This window comes from Chelonoidis abingdonii, chromosome 10 (genome assembly GCF_003597395.2).
Source record: "Chelonoidis abingdonii isolate Lonesome George chromosome 10, CheloAbing_2.0, whole genome shotgun sequence".
NCBI classification, from domain to species: Eukaryota; Metazoa; Chordata; order Testudines; family Testudinidae; genus Chelonoidis; species Chelonoidis abingdonii.
The window spans coordinates 76308124-76324658 of record NC_133778.1 but is presented as its reverse complement, the minus strand read 5'-3'; the positions used below and the strand labels follow the sequence as shown (position 1 = coordinate 76324658).

The following is a 16535-nucleotide window of genomic DNA, read 5'->3' as shown; positions in this document are numbered from 1 at the left end:
CAAGTGGCCTGGGAGAGGAAGGGAAAGCTGGAATTGGAAGATGGTAGGGTGGGGGAGGGAAACTGAGAATCGGAGGGGAGATGGTGGGGATGGGGAGCTGGGAGCCAATGGGGATAGGGACTAGAGGTTGTGGGGTGGAGGAGGTGACAGGTAGGATGAGAAGCCAGGAAGGGGGAACTGTGACTGGATGGGCAAGGAGCCTGGGACAAGGAGCTAAGCAAGAGGAGGGGACTGGGAAAGGCAAAGACTAGGATTGGAAACGGGGAATAACTGGGACTGGGAGTTATGGTGGGACACTAGGACAGAGATTGTGAGTCTGGAGGGGAAGGCTGAGACAAGCCTCAGTGGGCCCCGCACTACAAGAAGGATGTGGAAAAATTGGAAAGAGTCCAGCGGAGGGCAACAAAAATGATTAGGCGGCTGGAACACATGACTTATGAGGAGAGGCTGAGGGAACTGGGATTGTTTAGTCTGCGGAAGAGAAGAGTGAGGGGGGGATTTAATAGCAGCCTTCAACTACCTGAAAGGGGGTTCCAAAGAGGATGGATCTAGACTGTTCTCAGTGGTAGCAGATGACAGAACAAGGAGTAATGGTCTCAAGTTGCAGTGGGGGAGGTTTAGTTTGGATATTAGGAAAAACTTTTTCACTAGGAGGGTGGTGAAGCACTGGAATGGGTTCCCTAGGGAGGTGGTGGAATCTCTTTCCTTAGAGGTTTTTAAGTTCAGGCTTGACAAAGCCCTGGCTGGGATGATTTAGTTGGGAATTAGTCCTGCTTTGAGCAGGAGGTTGGACTAGATACCTCCTGAGGTCCCTTCCAACCCCAATATTCTATGATTGGGTGTAGTCTTTGTCCAATAGACCACACTGCCCTCAAGAGCCTGGGATGGAATCCAAGACGCCTGAGTCTCAGCGTTCTTCTACTGTCAGCAAATATCTGTGAAACCCTCTGGCAAAGGGTCTTGTCCCCCTCTCGTGCTGGTCCCCATGGAGGATGGCAACCTGCTAGTGCTGTCAGTTACTTGTTAGCTCACATGGCAGAAGTCCGTGTGGTACAGCTGCCTCGGTGGGTGTCAATATAATGCCACAGGACAGAATTTCTGTTTTTTTCAGTGTGTCTAAGTGCATCCATACGCATGCAAGGCAATGACCTAGGTTAATATATTGTGATCTGCATGAGTTCCTGCTGCAGAAATACAATGCACTGGATTGAGGGTGACTCAGCAAGAAGCTGCTCAGAAGCTTATAAACTCTGCCTGGTACTGGACTGAGGGTCCGTGATTGCAGGTGTGGGCATTGAAATGGGGAGAGAATCAAGACCACAAGACCTGGTGGATCAGTCTGTCTGATCAGAATAATTCATTCTGGGCTGGTTCTGACTCTCCTTTTTCTCTCCTGCAGCGACAGTGCCCCTGCGAAAGCAAACAAAAGCCCCTCGCCTCCACCCGATGGGACCCCCATCACCAGCCCCGAGATCAAGACTGTCAACCATGAGCTGGAACCGTCCTCGTTGGAAACACCTGGGGCTGGGATCCCTAAGTCACCGTCTCAGGTAGTGTCCTCGCGGTGTTAACCTGGCCCCAGAAATGGGATCCCTGCTGCCAAAGGCTCAGTGGGCCAGACAAGACACAAGTCAGGTCTCTGGCTGCTATTGAACATATGAGATGGTGTCTGCTCTCCATCTTGTGGAATGGCCTGGATCCCTGTGTGGCGGGCGCTGCCTCTCTGATAAGATCAGTTTCTCCTTGTCGGTCTCTCTGTTGCTGGGAGAAAGCTAACCAAGCCCTGAAATTCCTCTTCGATGCTGTTAACATGTGTACTCCATAGGAGACAAAATAATACCCCTCTACCAGAGTGGTGTATGACCATTCAGTGAGGGTTAAGGTCAGTGTTCAGCTATGAAATTTTGTTCTCTCCCCTTCTCCCCCCATAATTAAGCTGTAGAACTCGTTGCCACAGGATATTACTGAAGCCAATAGTTGAACACTAGCCAAAAAAGGCTCAGACACTGACGGGGGGGTAAGGAGAACTTCCACAATTACATCAAACAGAGTGAACAATCAAGGCACTAAATCCTCTTTCTTCAAGGAGTAGGCCAACTGTTGACTGATGGAGGCCAGGAAGAGGCATGTCCCTTGTGGGGAATCTAATACCTTCCACTGCAGCATTTGATGCCGGCCATTGTTGGCGACAGCGTGCTGGACAAGCTGAGCCACTGATCTGAAGGGCAGGGCTTCGTCTGCACCTTATGGTCCCTGCACCATCGTTGCTGCACACATTTAATTTAAGCTCATTGATCTTTTTCCTCACATGTGAAACCCCAAGTGGCATGTTTAAAATATGGTGTCAGTTACCACTTGCAGTGTCACTATAGCTGGATTCTCACCTGATGGGCTTCATAATTTTTATTCTGGGCTTTAAAGAAAATTAAATCTGTTGCCGCTGTCTACCATCCCCACATAAGAAGAAGTGAAAGGAGAGGGTGGATGGGAAATGCAGAATAAACTTAGCTGGCCAAATTCAGGTGTGGCGCAGGTCCCTGGACCTCAGTAGGTGACTTCACTAGATTATCTTCCCAGTGGAAGAATTGTGGTTCTCAGTGGTTCTGGTCTAATAGCGTCCTAACCGGAGAAAAAATACCCAATTACTCTTCAGCTGAGATGGCTACAGATCAAAGCTTTCCTGAAGTCCAGGTGAGGTGGAGTCATGCTTTTGGGTCAGCGCCTACGTCCGCTTTGGAATAGTCTCTCATTCTGTCTCCTCTTCAGTGTTGTTTGTCTTCCTAATGGGATCTGGATGCCGGGTATGGGGAGATGTTCACAGCCTCATGAAAGCCCTTTTTTAGCTCTTTGAGGTGTGTAGGTACCTGGCAGCATTTTCTAAAATGGTGTTAGAAAACTCGTCTTTCCTCTCCAACCTTCCTCAACTGCTGTTGGTCTTGGTTCTGGTTTCTTTTCCATTGCAGGGACCTGTCCGCTCTTCTTGCTGGGCCATAGCCTTGCACCTCCTTGTGCAATTGTTGGCCAGTGATATAGCCCCGGACCTTGAAAATCCCACCTGGGCTGCAGGGGGAGGGAGTGTGCTGTGTCTCGTCCATTGGGTTTTTAGACAGGACCCGACTGTTACTTGGTGGCATTCACCTTGCAGGAGAGGTGGAGAGCGTAGCTGGAGCAATAACAGAACGGCAAAGAAATCTTGAAACAAAACCAGGGCCTCTGACAGCAGCTAACTCCAGGGCTGTGGGTGGTGAATGTTTAATTCCCTGGAGCAGCAATGGGGTGTGTGTGTGTGTGTGTGTGTGTGTGTGTAAAGGGGAAGGATGTCACATCGCCCACTCAATCTCTAGCCATCAACATCCAGGGAGAGGACCATGCTCGCTCCTCCACAGCCATTGCATTGGAGCATCCATTTAAGGATGAGTGGCTCAGTGCCCACTGGCGCGTTGGAGGGGTAAGGCCATGGGATCTCCGCTGACAGCTTCAAGGAGATGAGGTCTGGCCAGGCTTGGGGGCAGCACAGTGCCAAAAGGGCACAAGCCTCGCCCGTTGTCCTGATGATAACGCTCACCTTGCCCAGCGATTGGCAGCCCAAGTGATCTGGGACGCTCTTGGAGAAGGGCTAGTTTGCTCCCCAGCTCCGTGGCAGGATGGAATTCCTCCACCTTAAACCAGCCTGAGTAACCGACTGTGCCCATCCCTCCCTCCAATGCCTCCCTCCACAAGCTTCAACCTTCTGCTCCGACCAAGTTACAGGCCTGAGTCTGAACTTCCATCTGGCTCTGGTCTCTCGTCGGCTGTCCCAGAACTCTGGATCGGAACCCGGAGCAGGGGCTGTGGGACTGAACATGGAGCCAAACATTCAGGCTCCTGCCCGTTCTACGAACTACTTCAGAATAACCCACCTCCATTCTCCCTGCAGCGCCCCCAGCTCACTGCTACCTATTCAGCTCTGCCCTGGCCAGCTCGGGAGCATCATTCCCACCCACTCTCCTCCTGCGATGGTGCCTTGTCTGCCTCAGTCATCTTTGAAGTTTGGAGAGTTCCTGAGCAGAGAGCAGGTGCGGCCCTCTCTCTGCAGGGCTCTTTCAGCCCATCTTCCACCTCGTTCTGCTGCGACAGGGTTTCCTCTCCCTTCTCTTTACTTTAAATAGCACATGTTCTCCTTGCTCTTGTGATGCCCTGGGTGCTCCCCTGGCAGGCTGAGTGACCGCAGCAGCAGGGGGATGGATTGGTCACTGTTAAGCAAGCAGAATACAGTAGAACTCCATTTAATGGAGCCTCAGTTATCTGGCTCTCCGTATTAACCAAATCCCCAGCTGCCCGGAGCTGGCAGCACAAGCCCCAACCGCCCTGGGGCTGACAGCAGGAGCCTTCTCTGGTTTATCCAGTTTTTTGCTTATCCAATCAGGCCCTGGTTCCAGTTGGATCAGGTAATGGTTGTTCTGCTGCTCAGTGTATTTAAGTGGCCTGGCAGTAGCAGCAGCTGGAACAGACCAAGGTGGGCCTTCGTGCAGCCGATGCTGCCATCTGCTGGCAGCTGTTTTTCACTGCTTGCATAGTTCACCTGGCTGTTGCTGTGAGGAGTGCGGAAAAGAGGCGGTGTGCAGTCAGCGTGACCTTCTGGGTCGGTGCATCAAGCACAAGAGGGAGCTGGATCCAGAAGCATGGAAAGCAGTGAGAGGTTTGCAAGCAACGGAAGGGAGGAATGACACTGGGTAGACTCGGATAGCCACATGGCCTCCTCCTTATCCCCAGAGCATGTAGCCACATGAGTTAGAAGCCGCAAAATCTGCACCCTCAGTTATCAGCATTTAATATGAAGCTTTCTATGGGATGAACGTGGGTGATGGCAAGTCACTGGGTAGGTGATGAGCTCTGAGTGCACAGCAACAAGGATGTGAAATACCCCGGCTAGGTCCTCACCCCACCTCGGGGTACACTGATGCTAACAACCAGGGTGGTGCGCGGAAAGCAACAGAGGGGCATATTGAACAGACAGGGAAGGAGGCAAAAGGAGAGACCATTGACATCAGTGGGTGCTAGGCACCTAAATACCTTAGAGGATCCGTGCCTAACAGAGAAATCCTGTTGGGGTGCGAACTACTCATTGTTTCAGCTCTCAAGATGTTTCCCGACATCTCTCTTTTCTGAAAAGCTGCCTGTGTCTAGCCTCCTAATGAAGCGACTGCCAGCATGTCTCCACGCTTGTTAATGTATCTGTGAGGATGATCCTGGACTTCAGAACCAACGGGCCCCACGAAACCAGAAGGGCTGGAATTGGGCTCTTAACTATGCTGCTGCCGATCTGGAGTGATGCCACTGAAGTCAATGGAACTACAATGGACGTATGCTGCTACAGCTGAACATGGCCCAAGCTTAGTAGATGGGGTTCGGAGTGTAACTTCCTTTCCGGGCAGCGAAGTCCTTCCGATGGTCTTGTTCGTTTTGAACGATGTCTTGTGTTACCAGAAGAGAGGGGTTATGGGGTCCAGTCTGGGCTGGAGCCAGAAAGGTATTCCACTTCCTTCAGCATATAACCACGGTGTCTGGGGAGCATTCTTTCCATTCAGAATCAAGACACAGGGACAGAGCTCTGTACAGACGCAGTGCAGTGTGCGTTGGGCAGCATATGCTGTGGGAGGATTAGCCATTGTATTGCTGACATTTCCCACACAGCCACCCCATGAGTGATTAGGAGGATGGGTGTATTCGGGAGGGGCAAACTTCCAAAGGGTCAGTGTTGGGTTCTGGATTAGTACCCAGAGCCTCTTGTGCCAACAAACTTTTGGCTTCACTCTTAGAACAATCTTTCCCATGAGACGTCTAATACCTTCTGCATCTGGCTGGGCTCAGGATACTGCAGGAGAGGCTGTTCCCATGGCATTTTGGCACTTCTGCTTCCGCGCAGCTGAGATCTGGAAGTGAAAGTGCCACTTTCATTATTACTTACCCTCCACCCGGGGGCCTGCAGCCAGCTGCAGTTCAGATGTGTATATGGAATCTTACAGGCACGTTGCCTGGGGTGGATTAATCGTCTAGAAAGCTGGCATTTTCCGTGGCCAGCTAAATAAATGTCTGGTAGGGCACACGTTCATGCATCCGAGGGAGGGGCAGTACAGCCTAGTGGAGTGAACACAGGCCTGAGAACCAGGATCTGTTGTGTTCTAATGCCAGATCTGACACTGATAAGCAGTCTGTCCTTTGTCAAGTCACATGCTCTCTGCCTCAGTTTTCCCTGGCAGCAAATAGTGGGGATAATGTCCTACCTTCTTAGGTAGGATGAGAAGATTAATGTTCATAAAGTCTTTTGCACATAGAAAGTTATGGGGGTGCTAAGCAACATTACAATTCTGGAAATCTTCACTGCACTGTACAATAGACTTTTTTTTCCCCAGTCCATCAGCATCTTCTCAACAGGTTCAGTTTGAGCTCGAATGTATGGGGCTACGGGAAATTAAAACAGTGCCTGAGCTGGTTTGCCATCCCCACAGCATTCAAAGAGTGGTGCGTGCAGCACTGAATCAAAGGCTCCCTCTGTGAAGTGAGGGAGGATGTCAGATATGGACAGAGGCATGGCCTGCCCCCCCCTCACCTGCCCCTGGATTTATGCCCCTGTGACTCTTGTGACTTCAGTGGTGTCCTTGGTGTTACGTGTCGGTGAAGCTGGGAGCCGACAGGCTCAGGGCGAGCCCATTTTCATATGTTTCAGTGACCCATGCCCTGATCTCAGTCTTGCTTCTTGTGAGAGTGACACGACCCCCATCTGGTCTCACTTATGCCGCAGTCGATCCACTGAAACCAGTGGAGTGGAACCGGTGGAAGGGAGATCAGGATCCAGCCCAGTCCATGTGTGAATAAGGCCAATCTGCTTTGGCGTCTAACTCCCCTAGGCTCACGCCACACAGGTAGGTATCAGGAGCGGTGGCCAGTGCACTGGACTTCTCTGCTGAAATGTGTCCGAGTAACCTATCTGTCACCCCTGGTGCTTCTCTGGAAGGTTGCACATGCTCTAATTACGTATGCATGTCCGAGTGATGCATATTAATTGTGTTACGCTTCTCCTCCACAGAGGGAGACCTGCCCACAGCTGAAGTGTAACTAATGATGCCAAACCTTCTCTGGAGGCGTGTGGTTGTTTCCACTCCCCCCCCCCCCCCTTCCCATGTTTGTTTATTTGACCCCTCCTTGTGTCTGTGGTTCTATTTTGCTAACCTGGTTCCTGTCTCTGGTTTTTTTGGGTGTCGCCATGTGCTCGCTCGCTTGCATGCAGTTGCGGAAAGGCCCTCCGGTGCCGCCACCTCCAAAGCACACCCCTTCCAAGGAGATCAAGCACGAGAACATCATCAGTCTGTTTGATGACAATTTTGTCCCCGAGATAAGTGTGACCACCCCCTCGCAGGTTAGCCGCTCCGCCCTGCCTTATCTCTGTCTGCTCCCAACCTCTGGCACTGTCCCCTGCTTAGAGGTGTCATGCCATGAAACCTGGTCAGGAGGTAGGGCCAGAGGGGCCAGCTGCCACCGCGCGGCTGGGCTGAGATTGCCAATGGGATATGGCACCCGTCGCCTCTGAGCAGCTGGTCAGTTTGAAGCCAGCCTTGATTGGTGTGGCCAGGAAGCCAGGGCTGTGTGATGGCTGTTCTTGTGGCCTGTGTAGAATGGAGAGGGAGGACTCTCCGGGGCACCTAGTGAAGGGGTCACAAAGCTATCACTGCAAAGAGTGGCCGGGCCTAGACATGGTTCCCGCCCGGCCTGGGTGAGGCACTCATTGCTCTGCCACTGTATGCTCCCAGGGCCTGCTAATCAGAGGCTGAGGGGCCCAACTTAGGGGTTGATATGGACACTCAGCACCTCTGAAAATCAGGCTCCAGCGGCTTTGAAATGCCACTTCTCTATGTGTAAAGGAAGTGTCTCAGGAACCCAGTGGAGTGGGCAAGAAAGCACTACAGGGCAGGGCTGTGGATCAAGGACTTCAGTGTCCAGAGACAGCTGGAACCTTTTGCTGCAATCAGCTCTCTATAACAGCATTATCTCTGTGTGAATGTCACTGGGCATCTGGTTGGCATGAGGCTGGTGGCTCTTAATCAGCCCTCGGTCTCTGCAGCTGAAGTCCTGAAGATCAAACGCAATTTCAAAGGGAACAGATTCCTCTTCTCCCTCTCTTCTTTAATGTGTTTTGCAGCTGGAGACGGGGGCTGGGGAAGTGGGCAGGCTATTCGCTATTAGATCCCTGGGTACTACTCCCTGTGCCGATGGGAGCCTGACCAGTTTTCTGGCTTAATTATGAGACTCGCGCTGTCTTTTATGTTCGTTTTTTTTTTTTTTAAATTCATCCCTTAAAGACACAGGTGACACCTCTAACAATGCTGCTGTGTAACTGTCCTCGCTTTTCCTTCTGTAACCCAAATTCAGTGGCCTGTGGCTTTCCAGCTTCCACCCGACTGTGGAGAAACAAGACATTCAGGGTTGGGAGAAAAGAAAGGTAGGCCTCAAGTTACATTCAGATATCAGGGGGCTGGTTGACTCAGAGTGGAGGGATGATGTCGACAGCAATAATGTCCGAGTACTCGGCATCAAACAGGCAGGGGTGGGTTACCATTAAAGGGGGTCCGTGCTCATTCTGACCAAAGGACTCCCAGTGAACAAAATTCCACCCTTAAGAACAAAATCTTCCCTCCTTTGCTAAAGCTCCCAAAGTAGCGTTGCCGATTTTGGTTGGACATATTCCTGGAGATTTAATCACATGACATAATCTTTAATTAAAGATTAATCTTTAATTTCTGGTGACACCAGGCCAATCCTAGAAGGTTGGCAACCTTATCTCAAAGCATTTTAGGCTCCCAGCCCTGTCACTGCTACTATATTCTTTAGGCAACATTTAGCTGACAGCTGCTTGGTGGATGCTTGCCTTTGTTTTTAGTGAGGACATTTTGCGTGAAAACTTAGCTATGCCATGCTCATACCATCACAGACAGAGGTGTCTCCTTTCGGAGGAGGCAGGGAGTAAGAAATTGGTGCAGGTGTGTCCTTCAGCGCAAGTTCCTGCATTGACGCTGGTGTCCAACATAATATTAAACCAAGGTAGGGAAGCAGACTATAAGTCTGTGGGCTAACTTGTCCCCAAACAAGGCCAGATTCCAGACCTGGTTACTCCAAGTTAAATCTGGGGTGACTCCATTTAGTTCATTGGATTTGCACCCATGTGACTGAGCTCAGAATCAGGCTCCGAATAGTTGGCGTTGGGTGATTTTTTTTTATTTTTTTTTTTTTTTTTTTTTTTTCACTTCCTGTGATCTATTGCTTCTGCAGTGTTCTTCATGTAGCATGACACCCTCTCATCTCCACCAGACCGAGCGCCATGGGGTCAGTGCAGGCAATATGGAATCTGCTTTCCCTCTGAACCTATTGGCCTTTGTCAGTGTACTCATCCCCTTAATTGATTGGTTAATTATTGGAATGTCAACTTCTGTGAGGGCTTCTGTAAGATGGAAACCATAGTGAGTGGCTGGGATCTTAAAGAAAATATTAAATTTTCTAGCTTTCAAAGCAAACTTTCAGCCGGACATGAGAAGGCTCTAATAAAGTCCATTGACCTCCCTGGGAAGCCATTAGAGATTGCTTTGGCTTTGTGGATCTGTGCATTGGAGTGAAATCCTGGCCCCTTAAAATCATGGGAGTTTTGCCATTGACTTTAATGGGGACAGGATTTCCCCCATTATCTCTGCTTGGGGTGAAAGGCAGCGGTGACCAGGGCATAATGGGATACAGCACTGGACCTTTCCCCCAATTTTGGTACATCTTGCAAATATTATGCAGGGTCCATTAGTCTTTAAGTATTAAAGGTTTGCAGGCAGAGAGTTGGGCCCAGCCCTCTGGGCATCCTAAATTCATGGGCTCCTAACTCATCCCAAGGCAAAGGGCCTGATACCCAGATCCATATTTTGTGGCCTGAGCCCACCTCAGCTGGATGCTTTCCCCCAGTGTCCTTGTTGGATACCCCTAGCTGTGATGCTAGCAGTAAGGTTCTGCTTAGGCAAAGGGCATCCAGCCAAGCTGAGGGAAAATCACTGGGGTTGAACTGATATTAGCAGCGCCTTATAAGTGTGCACAACACTTCCAAACATTTAGTAAAGATGAGGTCCCTTCTCCAAGGAGCTTAAACTAATTCGGATGCCCTGTGTGCGGTAATGGCTATGGTGCATGAAAGTGCGAGGGCCCTGTTTGTGGGGAGATCCCCAGAGAGGTGGGTTTTAAGGAGGTATTTGCAGGAAGAGCGGAGAAGGTGCTTAGTTTCGAGGGAGCAGGAGGCTGTTCCTGGGAAGGGTAACAGCATGAAAGAAGAAGACAAAGGGAGCAGTCGGGAAGGAGTAGCTGGAGGACCGTAAGGAACAAGTGGACAGTAGGGAGGAGATGAGAGCATGCACAAAAGCAAGCATGTAATCATGCAGAGCTTTGGAGTTCAACAGCTGTCCCCAATACAGAACTCTCCTCCGGCTCCAGTTACATTCATATCTGGACAATCTAACGAGCTTTCTGTGTCTGTTTACATCACAGGAGAAAGCCACGGGCCACTGAGCAATTCTTTCTCCCTCTGCATGCCTGGGTAGCTTGTATCATGTCTGTGTAACCAATCGCTGTCTGTTATGTTGTTGGTATCTTGTGTGAACACCTGCGTTTATCCAGGGATTCCAGCATACGGCGGTTCACTGCACACGACCCAGGATGGGACCTGCAGGACGTGATCTCTGAGTGGGGACTCTTGTTTCTAGAACAGACACCACTGGGGCACCCCAGTGTCCATTAATGTTTGGTGTATTCCCCAGGGCCATTTTAATGTGCACTCGGAGCCCTTATAAGATAGTTATTGGCGGTGAATTAGGCAAAGGGCACGAAGCCTTAATCCATGGTGTATATAATTCTTGAAGAGCAGGTAAGATTCCAGCATAGCCAGAGCCTTCGATCTCTGAGCACCAAGGAAAACATGGGAGGTGGAATTTCTGTGAAGACATTGCTCTACTGGAGAATTATCTAGGAACTATGATAGAATTATACAGCGGGATAGAGAGGCTGGGTGCTGGTTACTGTTTAACACTTTGGGTTGGAGACCTGAATGGCTGCTGGCCACACTCCTTCCTGTGAGTGCTAATCAGTGGGCCACAAGCCTGTAAGAAGGGGAGAGCTATAAAGAGAAGTGGAACTCGGAGTAAAGTGTGTTGAGGTGGAAAGTAACGAGAGCGTGGATCTCATGTATGGCATTTTCTGTTAACTGTAGTGGTTTTGCTGCAAAATGCTAAACTTTGTGGTCCTCTTTTGCCTGGATGGACCAATGAATTCATGTCCTAACTTGATGCTGAAACTTGTTGCTGGGTAATCTGATGTGTTCAGTAAGTACTAGGAGCATTTTCTCTCTTGGACTTTGCTGGAGTTGGGGTGGAAGAACAAAAAACAACCTTGAGTGGAACTGGAAATATAGTTGAAATTATAGGGCCAGCGAGCTTGGGGAAATAGAGCAGAATTGTTTCGTCTCAAAGGAAGCGCTAGGCAGAAAGGGGGCAGCTCGTAATGGCCCTGCAGGAATCTAAAAATGAATGACATTAGCTCAGGACTGAATGTTAATGACCTGTTCCCTTTATGTGATGGTTACCACGTCGGCTGCATTAAAGGCAGTTCATGAATGCCCTGATAGTGCCACCTGCTTGTGTATTAGAGATAATGGAACGCACTCTGCTGGCTCAGAAGGCAGCATTGACATCTCTTGAATCTGGGTGTGTCTTGGAAAATACAAAGCACATTAGTCCTGGTGTGTCTGAGGACTGGAGCCCCAGTGTGGACAGCACTGGAGCTTGCACCGACAGGTGTGGGATTTGGTGGCCGTCAAGAACCATGGGGTAGGTGTGAACTCTCACCTATGACTCATGTGACTGTGGATGGTGTTTGGAGTCTGAAGAGGAATAACAGATCAGCAACTTCAGGGATTAGGCTTGGGTCTCTATTGGAGGTACCTTCCAGGGTCATGTGCTGTTCCCTCCCTAGCTCCAGGCTCCTGAGCAACTGGTGTAGATATGACAGGTGAGCTGAATGCTGGTTGGCCGCACAGCAGACAGTGGCGGCTCCTGAGGAGGATGGGAAATTAATCCTGAGCTGTGAGTACCATGTAGCTGGTGCTGATGCAGAAAAGCTGCAAAGGACAGTTGGGAATAGATGAGAAACCTTTCCAAGCTGATGGGTGCAATGACATTTTGGCCATCTCAGACCACCCTGTCCTGTCAGAGCCATTCAGACAAGTAGGAAAACGGACAAGGTTTGAGTTCTTGGTTTGCATGCGTTCCTTGGTGTGCTGTACATGCTCACAGCCATCATGCAATCTGGGGCACAGGCATGGAGGCATCCGTTATCATGCCCACCATGTGCTTTCTGCATCTGCACCCTGAGCCCTGGCTGTCAAGTGTCTATCTCCGATATCTGTCTAATGCTCACGCTGCTTTTCTTCCTTACTGCTGCCAAGTTTGATGCCCCTGGGCCCTTCCAGGAGGGAGCCAGCCTGTTGGATCTGGATTTTGATCCCATTAAACCAGATGCCAGCCCTGTGGGGAAGACACCCACTCCTGCCACTCAGGTTTGTTACTATCCCCATTCCTTCTTCCATGAGTTCGTGAACCATTACCAACTGCGGAGTCAGCCTATGCCTTCAGTGCATATTTCCATATTGACTGAGCTCTCATGGGGTGTGCACGTGCCCCTGCACATCCATGAGCTCTCTGACACTTGTGTGCATGAGTTGGGTGAGCGTGCACCTGGCTTTGCACGCGCAGCAATCTGATGTGCACAGAGAATGTGGATGTTTGTGGGATTTGGCCTAGGAACTCAGTCAATGTGCATCACAAGGTTAGCATGGACCATATCCCACATGGATTTAGTGTTGGCCTGATTGTGTTGCTGGGAAACCCAGTCTTAGTGCTGGGCTCTTCTCAGCAAATGACTCGGTTTGGTTAGTGACGGGAGCAGAGTGATTTTTAAGAGTCGAAGTGTGAACAATCTGTGGTTCCATTAGATAAGATAAAACTTTGGACTTACGGACAAGCCACCAGTGTCAGGATTATGGGAGGGATTTTCCAAAGCGCTCCACGCTGGCCTAGCTTTACGGCTACCGACGTTGCAGGGAGTTGATCCTTGGCATCAGTGGAGGGCCGAACACCAAGCAGAGTTCTGAAACCGCACCCCCCCACACGTCATTGCAGTCATGGAAATGAGCATGACTAGCCCAATGCTTCCAAAGGTTTTAAATGGAGAAAACCGTATGCCAGCTGCCCTTGGATTTTCCCAGTGGCGAGATGGTGACCAGTAGTACTATCGGCCATTGATGTTTGAGGGATGTGTGACTTAGAGCAGTGGTTTTCAAGCTGCGGGTTGGGACCAGTACTGGGTTGCAGAATGTGAGGCACTGGGTTGCGGTGGCTCCAGTCAGCACCGCCGACCGGGTCGTTAAAAGTCCTGTTGGTGATGCTGCCCGGCTAAGGCAGGCTAGTCCCTACCTATTCTGACACCGCACTACACCCTGGAAGCAGGTCTGGCTCCTGGGCAGGGGACTACAGGGCTTCGCGCACTGCCCCCACCCCGAGCACTGTCTCTGCACTCCCATTGGCTGGTTCTTGGCTAATGGGAGCTGGGAGGGGCATTGCCTGCGGGCGAGAGCTGCGTGGAGCTGCTTGTGCGCCTCCGCCTAGGAGCTGGACCTGCTGCTGGCTGCTTCCGGGGCGCAGTGTGGTCCGCGGTGCCAGGACAGGCAGGAAGCCTGCCTTAGCATCCCCGCTGTTCCACTGACCGGAAGCTGCCCAAGGTAAGCCTACACCCCAATCGCCTGCCCCAGCCCAGAGCCCTCCCAAACCCGGAGCCTGTTCCTGCATCCCAAATCCCTCATCCCCAGTCCCAGCCCAGAACCTGCACCTCTAGCCTAGATCCCTGACCTCCTCCTGCACCCCAACCCTCTGGCCCAGCCCTGAGCCCCTCCCACACCCCAAACCCCTCATCCCCAACTCCGTTTGGTTGTGGTTGTCAACAATTTTCTTCAACTGGGTCGCCAGAAATTTTTTTTTGAAAACCAGTGACAGAGGACAGAACTGTGTGGCAGGTAGGCATATCTGCACTAGCTTTAATCGAGCTTGCCTGGGTAACAGTGAACCGAGGACTGTGTGGATTTTGTCATGGTCTAGCCACCCCAGTACAAGCCCGCTGGGGGCTCTGGGTATGTACTCAGGGTGCTAATCTGAAGCTGGGGTCTATGCAACTGCATCTTCACTGCTATTGTTACCCATGCGGACTAGAATAAAGGTAGCACAGATGTATCAACACCCGCTGCTGTTGCACTTTCGCTTGCAGTGCTGATGTACTAGCACTCAAATCCGACGTGTGAGGCAGGCAGGTCTCAATCATCTTGCAATTGTTAAGAAAAATGTCAATGTAGAGACGAGTGCAGTGGAATGTGTACGTCTGCCTCACTCTGAATGATATTTGTATTGCTTACGTTGGCAGAAATAATCAAGTATAAACCTGTTTTTCTTCTTGTTACTCTTTGACACACTTAGTCTTTACCTTGGGATTTATGGGAGGTAAGAATTTTATACAAATTCCATTTTGGTAAACTCTTACTGTCTACCTTGGCACGTGTTGGCACCGTCTTCGTCCTCCTTCTCCCTCCCTGCTATGCTAGAATTGCTTCCTGTGCCTCGAACCTGCTTTCGTCTTCTGGTCTGTGGATCGGCCTAAAAAGGCAGCCCTGTGTTCTGGCACTGCACCTGGCGCTCCTAGCAGAGTGCACTATCCCCTGTGCCGTTAGCTCTCCTGTCTTTCCTTTGGTGTTTTTGCATTGCAGTCAGCATCGCCTGAAGCTAACCCTACCCCTGCCGCACAGTCATATTTCTTCCTTTCCTCTCCAGATTTCCAAACCTTTCTGTCCTCTCTCCCTTTCATTGTGCAACCTGCATGCCTCTCAACTGCCCCTCCTGTATGCAAATTTGAGATATCTGCCAGGCTTTGCTGCTCGTGGTCAACCACTCTTAATAGAAATGCCGAATCGAGAAACGCAACCTTTTCATTTCTGCTCAAGAAATGAATCTGCCTTCCTTTGTGTTAAAGGGCCAGCCCCTCTGCTGGTGTAAAATCAAAGGAAGAGGGATGACTGACGCCAGGGGATAATCTGGCCCAAGGTTCCTATATGGCTATTGAGCTGTCTCCACTTTGCATGCCCTGCGCACATTGAGAAGGATGCTTCACCTATGTTGTGTTTTTTTTTTTTTTTTACTGGCTCTCGATGTTGATCTTTGCTTCTCCTGTTTGTGCATTGTCTGTCTGTCTTTGTTTGAAAAAAAAAAAAAAGTCTGTGTCTTCACAGGGAAAGACGTCAAGCCTTAAAAGTGGACAGCCCTGGTTGCGGATGTCTGCCTACTGCGTGGCAGTGCAGCCAGTCCCTTTGAGAAATGTTTGCTCTCATGCTCCCATCATGGTCTGGCATGAGTCAGCTGAATATTCCTTCCCCAGATGAACGAGTGCCTCTTTTTCCTCGAAGCTGTGGTTTCTTTGCTATCTTTGGGTATCAGAGTGAAGAACCGATGTATATTCTTTCCCTTTTGTGTCCTCCCAGGCAGTGGCGGGTCTCCAATCACTAGGCTCAGGTGGAGTTGGAAACCCTGCTTCTCCTTTGTTTATACACAAGGAAATATATTGGCCCACCTGTGTTTTTGCTATTAAACAGGGCGTAACAGGGGAGAAGCAATTTGAATAAAGTGAGAATCGGCCCAAACTGTGACCCCCTCCCCCCAAACTCCTAATCTGCTTTGAGTTTGGAAAAGCTTTAGCTTTGAAATAAAGTAATGGTTTTTTTCATTGTTGCTACCTTTGGTCTTCTGCTTCCTGTTGGAAGCAGGAAGGGCTGAAACACTTTGAAAAAGACATTATTCTGGCCTAGCTGGAGTAGGAAGTTATTAGTGTCAGAGTAACACCTGGGAACCCCAATCAGGGACCAGAACCCTATTGTGCCAGGTGTTGTATGCACAAGTAACAATGAGCAGAGTTCCTTGCATCAGAGAGTTCCCAGTGTTGGCAATGTACCCACTATCTCACGAGACCCTATTTCCATGAGGTTTCAGATTCAAGAGATCTGGGTTCCTGTCACTGGGACAAGCACCTGGAATCAGATCCTCAAGTCTTGCTGAGCGGGAGTGAAAGTTGTTTTAAGCCACCTTTCTGCTCCCCTTATCCTGGGAGCCAGCTTGACCCCACATAAGTGAGAGCAACCTCAGAAGTACGCTGACAGAAACAATTGCCTAGGGACAACTGTACCAGCCAGGGGTCGCTGGAACATAAGGCACCCGGGCCACACCCTGTCTTGCCCTGGCCCACTCGGATACATTGAGAGCGGAGGGATGTCTGAGACTTTGTCTACACTACACACTGGCTGCGGCATGTATTTACACGCTGCGGTGAAAGGTAGGCCATGTCCACACTGTGGTGTGTAGCTACACACAGCAGTGAAAGGCTCTGGCGGG

At 50.3% G+C, this 16535-nt stretch overlaps 1 protein-coding gene across 6 annotated transcripts in view; it reads left to right on the top strand.

Annotated features, from left to right (window-relative positions):
• Positions 1-16535, top strand: part of BIN1 (bridging integrator 1) — a 158226-nt gene that overhangs the window by 123679 nt on the left and 18012 nt on the right. For 3 of the 6 annotated variants that reach the window (XM_032805120.2, XM_032805119.2, XM_032805121.2), the window contains 4 exons: positions 1400-1550; positions 7268-7396; positions 12500-12610; positions 14577-14600. In XM_032805120.2, the coding sequence (XP_032661011.1) occupies positions 1400-1550; positions 7268-7396; positions 12500-12610; positions 14577-14600 (415 nt within the window). The remainder of the gene's footprint in view (positions 1-1399; positions 1551-7267; positions 7397-12499; positions 12611-14576; positions 14601-16535) is intronic. The other 3 variants (XM_032805124.2, XM_032805125.2, XM_032805122.2) reach the window with 2 other exon arrangements.